Source organism: Carcharodon carcharias, chromosome 16 (genome assembly GCF_017639515.1).
Source record: "Carcharodon carcharias isolate sCarCar2 chromosome 16, sCarCar2.pri, whole genome shotgun sequence".
NCBI classification, from domain to species: domain Eukaryota; kingdom Metazoa; phylum Chordata; class Chondrichthyes; order Lamniformes; family Lamnidae; genus Carcharodon; species Carcharodon carcharias.
Window position 1 is genome coordinate 107,685,630 of NC_054482.1, and position 12,204 is coordinate 107,697,833.

At 43.6% G+C, this 12,204-nt stretch overlaps 1 protein-coding gene across 1 annotated transcript in view; it reads right to left on the reverse strand.

Moving 5' to 3' along the window:
- pigk (phosphatidylinositol glycan anchor biosynthesis, class K) overlaps positions 1–12,204 on the reverse strand; it is a 123,622-nt gene that overhangs the window by 58,359 nt on the left and 53,059 nt on the right. Inside the window, exon 9 of the mRNA XM_041208650.1 lies at positions 10,483–10,655. Within this exon, the coding sequence (XP_041064584.1) occupies positions 10,483–10,655 (173 nt within the window). The remainder of the gene's footprint in view (positions 1–10,482; positions 10,656–12,204) is intronic.

Below are 12,204 nucleotides of genomic sequence, written 5' to 3' on the forward strand. Positions count from 1 at the left end.
GACAGACCCTGCACTAATATTTTTGGCATGACAATAACATATTTGGACAGTAGTATGGGTTAGATGGTGACATGCTAGCCTCGAGGTTAGAAGGCTGTGGGGGGTCCAAGTTTCACTCCAAGATTTGAGTGCACTGACAGGGCTGACACTCCAGCGCAGTACTGAGCAATTGTCGAAGCTACCAAGATGTGTGTCCCTGTCTGTTTGAGATGGATAGTCAAAGATCTCATACCACTGTTTGAACAGGAACCATCCACATCCATCCACATCCTATTGAACATTCCTCTCATAACCAACACAGTCAAAGGTCAAACTAACTCAACATTCATGTCATAGAACCTATGTTACGGGAGGCTATTCAGTTCATGTACCTTGTGCTTGTCCTAGCTCATCAGCAGAAGCAAAGTGCTCCAATAAGACCCCTCGCCCAAATGCTCTGTCTCCATTTAAAAAGATCCAATTTCAATTTCCTTATCCAATTCGATGCCACTATGGCCTCTACCTAAACATAAGAACATACGAAATAGGCGCAGAAATAAGCCATTCGGCCCCTCTACTGCGCCACTTAATAAGATCGTGGCTGATATGTTTATGTTTCGAATTCCACTTTCCCATCTGACCCTGATAATCTTTCATTCCCTTACCTAGCAAGAATCTACCTCCACCTCATCTCGGTCCTAAAAGGGTGGCTCCTAATATTAAAAATAGAGCTCCCTAGTTCTGGGCTCACCCACAGGAGGAAACATCCTTTCCACATCCACCCTGTCAAAACCATTCAAGATCTTATATACTTCAATCAAGTCACCCAGCGGAAACAAGCCCACTCCTTCCAACCTATCCTCATAAGACAACCCGCTCATTCCAGGTATCAATCTAGTAAACCTCCTCTGAACCGCCTCCAACGCGTTTACATCCTTCCTTAAGTAGGGAGATCAAAACCGCACAGAGTATTGGAGACGTGGTCTCACGAATGCTCTGTATAACTGAAGCCACTTGTGCTGAAGTATCACATCTTTCTGGGGCGAAGTGACTCCAGCCCAGCCTTAGAGCCAGTTTATGGTCAAGGCTCTCCTCTGCTTACCCCACCTGCCCCACCCTCCTTTATCCATCAGCACATCCCTCAACCCTTTTCCTGTTTGTCAATCCAGGGGCAGTTCATAGTTATTAATGTCAAGGGACTAGCTTGGCAGGAAGGGAGGCAGGTTTCTACAATATAATAAAATTGAGTTTTTTTAAAAATAGTCACATGAGCCTTTTTCAATCTGCAGGGTTCTGAGAACAGGAAATGGGCCGAGAGGAAAAGGATTTAAATTAGTGAAAAGCGAATCGAAAATCAGATATGAGGTGAGAAGTTTTTACTGAAAGATTAATAAATGCTTCGGATAATCTACCGGGCAGGCTGGCAGAGACAGAAATACTGCGGTCACCCAAAATACAAAGGGGAGCCAGGGTGATCCATCCTTGTCTCTGTAACCTTTCTCCAGCCCTATAAGCTTCCGAGCTCCTGCGTTCCTCCAGTGTTGGCATCTTACGTATCACCAATTACTATCGTCCTAGCTCTGGCACCCGTACCTTCGACTGCCTAGTCCTTAAACTCTGGATTTCCCTCCCTAAACCTCACCCTGCTCCTTTAAACCACTCTTAAAATCCATGTCCGACCAAGGTTTTAATCTTTGTCCTTTCTTTCTTGTAGTGACCCCTCACCGTGCAAACCACTGAAGCAGGACTCTCAACACATCACAGAAGTAAAGTCCCGCCGTTCGAAAAGGTTACACTCCCACGAAACCGCGCAAATGGCAAAATCGCGAATGGTGAACGTGGTTTTCAATGGGGCTCAATTAGATAGGCTCCAGCCAGGGGCAGCATTGATTTGGGCAGCTACTCTACAGCAAATTGTGGTGCAGTACCTGTAGACAACAGATGGGGGAGCCTCTGAGCAATACATTGGTGAAGGTCTCAAAACTGAACAGAGCCATTATTGCAGCTCTGGATCGAGAGATTCGGACATTTCTCGGTTAATCCCGTCATTCGGGCTGAACTTGTGCTGCAACCATTCCAGTCTCCGCTCCATCATGGCTGTCATCTCCCCAGTGAAAGAGAAGAGAGAGAGGGAGAAGAAAATGCGGATAAGTGAAGATTATACACCGCATGGCCCATCGCATGATAAGTGAAAACACGATAGAGGGGTCGTGAATGGCAGGTGTTGACTGTATGGGAAGTAAATGACACAAAAACTCACTTTGTAATGAAAACAATACCTCTCCTTGCTGGCTCATTTGCCAACTACCTTAAATCTGTGCTTTCTGATTACCGATCTTCCTGTCAGTGGAAACAGTTTCTACTGTTTAACTTTCAAAACCCCTCTTCGTTTTGAGCACCTCTAATACATCTGCATTTTAACCGATAAGAAATTGCAACCAGATTTTAATTTTTTTTTAATATCTCCAGCTTCAATTACTGAGGGGTTTTTTTTTGGCAAAACTAACGACTCTTTACACGAGGAGCCTGCATGTCACAGATATTGGAAAGCAGGTGAGCTTATTAACCATGGACTCGCTGGGTAAAATGGCTTCTTTCTGTGCCATAATGACTCCATGGCTCTTTGATTCAGTGTCAACTTTCATCAGCTCAGGGCATTTTTACTATGTTAAAGGCCCTACGCAAATGCAATTTGTTGTTAATCCAAGGCAGATGACCTTTAGTGGTTTTAATGGCTTTTTTTGTATCATTAACTTCTCATACTGTGATGTTTTGAGTCCTGCTTCAATGGTTTGCACAGTAAGGAAATCACCCACAAGTAAGATTAGCCTAGAAACTCTCAGTGCCTGATAAAAAGGAGAGATGATGCCACCTACTGGATAGCAGCTGTGACACACTATCACTTGGTGCATCGCAGCTGTTACATTTTGTGGGCATCTCTATGTTTTAAACAATTTGTCTCATATGAAAACAAATTAACAAAATTCAAAACAGATGAGATTTTGCACCATCACTGGAATCCAGAAATTAAGGCAGCAATACAATTTCCTGTTTGTGTCCTAGACGGTTAAACGGTGTAAAAATTACATCAGTTCTTTCATGTAATAGAATTATACAGCAACACAGGATACCAACCACTCCACCCACCATGTCTGGCGCTGGCTCTTTGGCACACCTACCCAATTAGTTCCACTCCTCCACTGCGTTTTTAGTATTTTTCCAATTCCCTTTTGAAAGTTATAATTGAATCTGCTGCCACTCCCCCCACCCCACCCCACCCCCCCCCCACCCCCCCCCCCCCCCCCCACCCCCTTTCAGGCAGTACATTCCAGATCGTAACTAGTTACATAATGAGAACACCTCCTCTCCTCCTTGCTAATTACCTTAGATCTGTACTTTCTTGTTAACCGATCCTCCTGCCAGTGAAAACAGTTTCTAATGTTAGATTATCAAAACCCCTCATTATTTTGAGTACCTTTATTAAATCTGCATTTCAACTGACAACTAATTGCAACAAAGGCCAGAATCTTGTTCAACACATGAATTAGGAGCAGGAGTAGGCCACTCGGCCCCTCGAGCCTGCTCTGCAATTCAATAAGATCATGGCTGATCTGATTGGAACCTCAACTCCACATTCCCTCCACCTTGAAAGCCTATCGCACCCTTGTTTATCAAAAAATTATCTAGCTTATCGTCAAAAACATTCAAAGATTCTGCTTCCACCGCCTCTTGAGGAAGAGAGTTCCAAAGACTCACCAACCTCAGACAAAAAAATTCTCGTGTCTCTTTTAAATGGGCGCCCCCTTACTTTTAAACAGTGACCCCCAAGTTCTAGATTCTCCCACAAGAGGAACCATCCTTTCCACATCCACCCTGTCAAGACCCCTCAGGTTCTTGTATGTTTCAATCAAGTTACCTCTTACTCTCCTTAATTCCAGTGGATACAAGCCTAACTTATGCAATCTTTCTTCATCAGACAACCAGCCCATTCCAGTTATTAAGTCTAGTAAACCTTCTCCGAATTGCTTCCATTGCATTTACATCTTTCCTTAAATAAGGAGACCAATACTGTACATTGTGCTCCAGGTGTGATCTCACCAATGTGTTGCATAACTGAAGCATAACCTCCTTACTCTTGTATTCAATTCCCCTCACAATAAACGATAACATTCTATTAACTTTCCTAATTACCTGCTATACCTGCAAACTAGCCTCTTGTGATTCATACATTAGGACACTCAGATCCCTCTGCATCTCAGGGCTCTGTAAATCTCTCACCATTTAGATAGTATGCTTTTTTTTTTATTCTTCCTGCCAAAATGGATAAAGTTGCCCACATTATACTCCGTTTGCCAAGTCTTTGAAATGGGACATGTTTTGGTTTTCAGGATCTAATGAATGGTGTGTCACAGGGATCAGTGCTGGCAACTCAAATTTTCCCAATTTATATTTGGAGAAAAGGACCAAAGGAATGGTGGCTAAACTTGCTGACGACACAAAGATAGGAAGGAAATTAAGTTGTGAAGAGGACATAAGGAGGCGACAAAGGAATATAGATAGATAAGAGTGGGCAAAGATCCAGCAGGTGGAGCATAATGTGGGAAAATGTGAAACTGGCCATTTTGGCAGGAAGAATGAAAATGAAGCATATTATCTGAACGGTGAGGGACTGCAGAATGTGGGTGTCTTAGTGCATGAATCACAAAAAGCTAGTGTGTAGGTACAGAAAGTAATAGAATGTTATTGTTAATTGTGAGTGGAAATGAATACAGAAGTAGGGAGGTTATGCCTCAGTTATACAGGGCATTGGTGAGACCACATCCGGAATGCAGTGTACAATATTGGTTTCCTTATTTAAGGAGTGATCTAAATGCGTTAGCAGTTCAGAGGAGGTTCACTAGACTAATAGCAGGAATGGGCACATTGTTGTAAGAGGAGAGGGTGGACAGGTTAGGCTTGTATCCACTGGAGTTTCGAAGAGTAAGAGGCGACTTGATTGAAACCTTTAAGATCCTGAGGGGTCTTGACAGGGTGGATGTGGGAGAATCTAGAACTCAGGGTTACATTTCAAAAATAAGGGGTCACTCATTTAAGACAGAGATGAGGAGAATTGTTTTCTCTGAAGATTGTGTGTCTTTGGAACTCTCTTCCTCAAAAGGCAGTGGAAGCAGGGTCTTTGAATATTTTTAAGGCAGAGCTGGATAGATTCTTCATTAACAAGGGAGGTGTAAGGTTATCAGAGGTATGCGGGGGGGGGGGGTTACAATTGGATCAGATTTTAATTTTTGATATTTTCAACCAGTTTAAATTTTACTGAACTACATTGTTGATCCATTCAGCTCCCTCAGTTGCTTTGGAAATTAAATTTTGAGGTTTTTTTTTGGTTAAAGAAACTACTCTTTGCATTAGGGACCTGCATCCACAGGTACTGGAGAGCAGTCGAACTTATTAACCAGGACAGGATTGATAACAGAAAGGCCCACATCAATATTGCACTTATGGCAACTTCAGGGTGTCCCAAAGTGCTTTAAATAAATGTTTAAATAAACACATTTGAAGTAAAATCACAGCTGTAACATGGAAGACGCCATAGCAACATTGCATATAGCAAGGTCCCACAAACTGCTATGTGACAATGAACAGATAATCAGTTGTAGTGATAGTAATTGAGGGATAAACAATGGCCAGTTACACCCAGGATAATCGCCCAACTCTTCTTCACAATAGTGTCATGGGATCTTTTATGCCTGTCCGAGAGAGCAGACAGTCTGAGAGACAAGAGAGCCGCAAATCTGCTAAAGAGAATGGTCACAGATACAAAATATAGTAGGGGGATGGTATTGCTCCTGCGCAAAAAGGACAGCAGCGAGAGAACAAGGAGGAAATGATGGCAGAGAATGGGCACTAAATAGGGAACAATCCTCAATAAATGCAGCCTTTTAAGTATTCACTGAGGAAGGCATAAGCAACATACCTTTCTCAAAGCAGAATTAATGATGAAAGTCTTCCACGAGTGAAACCAACTCAAACTGAATAAATATGTCAGGGAAAGACAATATTTATCCCAGAACGCCAAGAGAGAGACACAGCAGGGGAGTCATGAAATGACACTGGCCATTATGAGAGTCACTAGACACTGGGTCAGTAACCAATATGATTGGAAACAAAGCAATGTGATGTCTATTTTCAAAATCAACCACAAGTCCTATTTGTCTTGAAATCCATGTGAAATAGATCAATAAACTTGAGAAATAAAAATTAACTCTAGATTCAAAAGCTTATTGTAAATTAGTCACATTCACAAACAATGTCGACCTGGTAGAGGAAATTGATTTGCAAGAGGCAGCTCAAGAATGACAAGGCGAATTGGATAAAATATTAAGGGGGCAGAAAAATAGCACATGAACCTTTAATATTGGCAAATGTATTCCACAGTGCTGTCGAAATAGTGAAGGATGAAGTTGCAAGAGACCCCGGGGTCCTGGAAGAATCAATGCCAAACGTTGGGCAGCCAATTCACAGCAAAGGGGCGAAAAGAACATTGAGCAACACAGCCAAAAAACAAACGTGTCAGAAATAACCTCACCTATAACACTAAGCGAAACTGAAATTTGAGTTTTAATATTTACAATAACATTACACTAGAGGGAGTTGTACACAATAAATAAAATATCCCCTTTATATTGCATTCATGGCACCTGTATCTGAAGATCTGCCCCTGAAAGTCAATAAATATATTAAATAAAACATCTTTCTCTAGACAATTAAAAAATAAGTCCAGAAGGCTCATCGCAAGCTCAAGGAAGGGCATTTCATCTTTCGGCTCGGCACTCTACAGCCTTCTAGACTCAATACTGAGTTCAACAACTTTGCTGAAAACCTCTGCCTCCAACTTATTCTGTGTGGTTTTTTTTCCCTGCTGCTTTTGTTTACACTTCTTAAAAAATTTTCTTTCGCAGGCTTGTTTCTTTCTTTATCCCTTCACATTGCATTCAGGTGGCTGCTATATAGCTGTTCACTCCTCATCTGGACACAGCCCTTGTCTCTTCAGTATGTCCGTTACCACCCTCTGGCCCTTGCATCATGAAATCTATTGTTATTGAATCTTTCCCGCCCTCCACCCTATCACAGGCCTTCTCTTTCGTTCTTCCTGTCACCCCGCCCCCCCCTCTTCGACTGGCTAAAAAACTCTTATATTTCTATCCTTCTTCAGTCCTGATGAAGAGTCATACGGACTCGAAACATTAACTCTGTTTCTCTCTCCACAGATGCTGCCAGGCCTGCTGAGTTTTTCCAGCACTTTTTGTTTTTGTTTCAGATTTCCAGCATCCGCAGTATTTTGCTTTTAAAAACTCTTACATTTCTATCCTTCTTCAGTCTTGATGAAAGGTCCTCAACCTGAAACGTTAACTCGGCTTTTCTCCGCAGATGCAGCCTGACCTGAGTATTTTCAGCATTTGTTTTTATAAAAGATTAGCAATCTCAGTTTTAACATTGACTCTCACAGCTGTTTGGGGTGGGGCAGGGGTGGTTTGCTGGTGGGGGGAGGAGAAAGAGTTCCAGATTTACACTATCCTTTAGGTGAAGAATAGCTTCTTGGCACCACCCATGAGTGGCCTAGATGCAATTCAAAGTAATGCTCCCATGTTCTGGACACCCCATCAGAGGAAATCATTCTCTCCATCTACCCTATCAAATCCTTTAACTATCTTAAGCTCCTCAATGAGCTCACGCCCTAATTTCCCATTTTCAAGGGAGTACAAGCTCATGTAATCTGTCTTCATAATGTACCCTTTTAGTTCTGGTATCATTCCGGTGAATCTGCATTGCACCTCCTCTAAGACAGATGCACCCTCCCTGCTCTGAACTGAACAAAATGCTGCAGATGGACCTAAGCAGAGCTTTCTATAACTTATATCCCCTTGTGTTCCACCTCCCTTAAGATAAAGACCAACATTCCATTCACCATTTTAATTATTTAAGTACATGTCCATTAAAATGGAGCGATTTCTCTGCCTAGATCCATAAATCTCTTGGCTCCTCCACAGTTCCTAGCTTCTCACCATTTTTATCTTTATCTTATCTATATTTAAGTTCAAAGTGTATGACCTCACACTTCCCTGCACTGAACTCCACCTGCCAGTTTTCTGCCTGCATAAGAAATAGAAGTAGGCCATTCGGCCCTTTGAGCCTGCCCCACCAATCTACAAGTTAATGGCCGATTTTCTACATCAGTTCCACCTTGCCACATGATCCCCCTACTCCTCAACGCCCATAATGCCCAAAATCTATTGATCTCTGTCTTGAGGGAGACTCTTCTCCTCGGGGAGATGGATGGTGGCGTAGTGGTAATATCAGTGTACTAGTAATCCAGAGGCCCAGGCAAATGTTCAGACGACATGGTTCACGTCCCACCACGGCAGCTGGTGGAGTTTGAATTCAGCTAATAAATCTGGAATATAAAGCTAGACTCAGTAATGGTGACCATGAAACTATCATCAATTGTTGTTAAAAACCCATCTGGATCACTAATGCCTTTTAGGGAAGGAAATCTGCCATCTTCACCTGGTCTGGCCTACATGTGACTCCAGACCCATAGAAATTGGGGTTGACTCTTAACTGCCCTCTGGAATGGCCCAGCAAGCCGCTCAGTCCCAGTTTCAATTAGGGATGGGCAACAATTGCTGGCCTTGCCAGCAACGCCCACATCCTATGAAAAGAATAAAGAAAAAAAAATATGCTCAACAACTGAGCATCCACAGCTCTCTGGGGCAGAGATTTCCAGAGATTCACAACCCTTTGAGTGAAGAAACAACTTCTCATCTCAATTCTTTATGGCCTTATTCTGTAGCTGTGACCCCTAGTTCTGGACTCCCCAGCCAAAGGCAACATCCATCAAGTATCTACCCTGTCAAGCACCTAAGAATTTTATATAACGCAATTAGGTCACCCTTCATTCTTCTAAATTCTAGGTCTAATCCATCCAATCACTACTCAGAGAATGAATGGCCCGCTCCTGTGGCCATGTAAACAAGTTTCTCATGAATTTCTCATATGACTTATTATTGGATTTACTTTTGTCCCCTTGTTCTGATCTCACCACAAGTGGAAACATCTTCTCCATATCTATCCCATCTAACTCCTGCATTATTTTAAGGACCTGTATCAGGTCATATCTCCCTATTCTCCGTTCTGGAAAAAGAACCTCAGTCTGTTGAGTCCTTCCCAATAATTGTCACCTCACAATTATGGTGGTATCCTTGTGAATCTTTTTAAAACGTATCCAGTGCCACTATATCCACTTTTATAAAATGGAGACCAGAGCAGCTCGTAGTACTCCAAGTGTGGCCTAAAAAAGATACTATGAAAATTTAACGTCATTTCTCTGCTTTTGAATTCAATTCCTCAGTGAACCCCTTCTCTTGGTTTCCAGTTTTGGTGGCTTTGTTCACTTGAATTGCTACTTGAACATACTTGGGACAGCCCGCTGTGTTTGGGTGCTATCTCCCATTCTTCCACTGTGACAAACAGCAGAGCGATGTCCCCCACTTTATATTAACTTCATTGGCCCATAAATGTTCACATTTTACAATTCACACGCATCAAGTTTTAACTTCAGTTCAACATTGTTGGGCACCTTCCTCAGGTCATTGAGCAGATTGCTGAACATGTCCAACTTGAGCCCCCTTACCAATGTCTGCTCCATTGTCTACAGTTATCATTCTATTGCAGAGGAAAGTCAGAAACTGCAATGGTTTGCACCAGATGTTTACATTCTGCTTTAAAGATTTCAAAAAGGCTAATTTTACACACCTACACTGCTACATTTCATTCCACCCCTAATTCTTGCATTAGTCATGCTGCCTTGGCTTCAGGAAAAAACTAATGATGTATTCTCCAACAGCAACTCATTCCAGTCAATAAGCAGCTAATACACACAGATCTGCGCACGCATGCAGGCACACAAGCACGCGTACAGACAAGCGCCTGAACAAAGATGCACACACACAGGCAGACGCACACATGCAGACACACACACACGTGCGCGCATGCAAGCACACACCCTACTGCACTGAGGAACACATGAACCCGTCTGCATGCAGGCACATGCAGAAACACACACACACACGCAGGTGCATGTGCACCTGCACGCACGCAGAGACAAACAGACACACACACACACACACACACACACACACACACACAGAGGCAGAGACAGGCGCACACACATGCGGAGGCAGAGACAGACACATACACACAAACACGCAGGCAGGCAGAGACAGACACATACACACAAACACGCAGGCAGGCAGCGACAGACACATACACACAAACACGCAGGCAGGCAGAGACAGACACATACACACAAACACGCAGGCAGGCAGAGACAGACAGACACACACACAAACACGCAGGCAGAGACAGACATACACAAACACGCACGCAGGCAGACACAGACACACACACACACACAGAGACAGACACACACACACGCGTGCTTACCTCGGTTCGGTTTCAGTGTCATTCGGGATCAGTCGGATGATATCGCTTGTTATTTCCACCTTGCGCACACTGCCGAAGAAATCTGTAATGAGAGCGCTGTTGGGGTTCCTCTGAAATAGGTCAGTCCTGTGCCCCGGAGTAGAAACACATAGGCTCGGGGGGCAAACTTTGAACTGGAAGACAAAGGAAGCTGAAGGTTAACAAAAGGCAAGGAGCTCCTCACAAAGTCATTAGAGCATAAACAAGCTTGTTATAGGTTTGCAAGTACACGGGATACAGAGCTCATTGAGTTTTTTTATTTCTTCATTTAGGGGGTGTGGGCTTCGCTGGCTGGGCCAGCATTTATTACCCGTCCTTAATTGCCCTTGAGAAGGTGGTGGTGAGCTGCATTCTTGAACCGCTGCAGTCCATGTGATATAGGTAAACCCATTGTGCTGTTAGGAAGGGAGTTCCAAGATCTTGCAGGTAGGTTCACATTTATCTGCTGTCCTTCTTCTAGATCATAGTGGTCCTGGGTTTGGAAGGTGCTGTCTAAGGGGCCTTGGTGAAGTCCTGCAGTGCATCTCGTAGATGGTACACACTGCTGCTGTGTGTCGGTGATGGAGGGAGTGAATGTTTGTGGAAGGGGTGCCTATCAAGTTTTTATTTATTTATTCATTCTTGGGATGTGGGTGGCACTGGCTAGGCCAGCATTTTTTGCCCATCCCATTGCCCTTGAGGGCATTTAAGAGTCAACTACATTGGTGTGGGTCTGGAGTCACATCTAGGCCAGGTAAGGACAGCAGATTTCCTTCCCTAAAGAACATTAGTGAATCAAAAGTGTTTTTGACAATTGACAATGGTTTCACGGTTGCCATTAGACTTTCAATTCCAGATTTTTATTGAATTCAAATTCTAGTGACAATACCACTTGGCCACTGTCTCCCCCTGCAAGTGGGCCGCTTTGTCCTGGGTGCTGTCAACCCTTCGAGTGTTGTGGGAGCTGCACTTATCCAGGCAAGTGGGGAGTGTTCCATCACACTCCTGACTTGTGCCTTGTAGATGGTGGACAGGCTTTGAGGAGTCAGGAGGTGAGTTACTCACTGCAGGATTCCTAGCCTCGGACCTGCTCTTGTAGCCATAGTAACTATATGGCTAGTCCAGTTTCTGGTCGATGGTAGCCCCCCAGGATGTCAATAGTGGGGGATTCAGTGATGGTAATGCCACTGTTATCAAGGGGCAATGGTTGGATTCTCTCTTATTGGAGAAGGTCATTGCCTGACACTTGTATGGCACGAATGTTACTTGCCAGTTGTCAGCCATCCTAAATATTCTCCAGGTCTTGGACATAGACTGCTTCAGTATCAGAGGAGTTGCGAATGGTGCTGAACATTGTAATTATCAGCGAACATCCACATTTCTGATCACATGATGGAAGGACGGTCACTATTGAACAGCTGAAGATGGTAGGACCAAGGACGCTACCCTGCAATGATGTCCTGGAACCAAGATGATCGAACTCCAATAACAACAACCATCTTACTTTGTGCTGGGTATGACTCCAACCAGTAGAGAGTTTTGCCCTGATTCCCATTGACTCCAGTTTTGCCAGGGTTCCTTAATGCCACACTCGATCAAATGCTGCCTTGATTTCAAGGGCAGTCAGTCTCACCTCATCTCGGGAGTTCAGCTCTTTTGTCCATGTTTGAACCAAGGTAATGAGGTCAGGAGCTGAGTACCCCT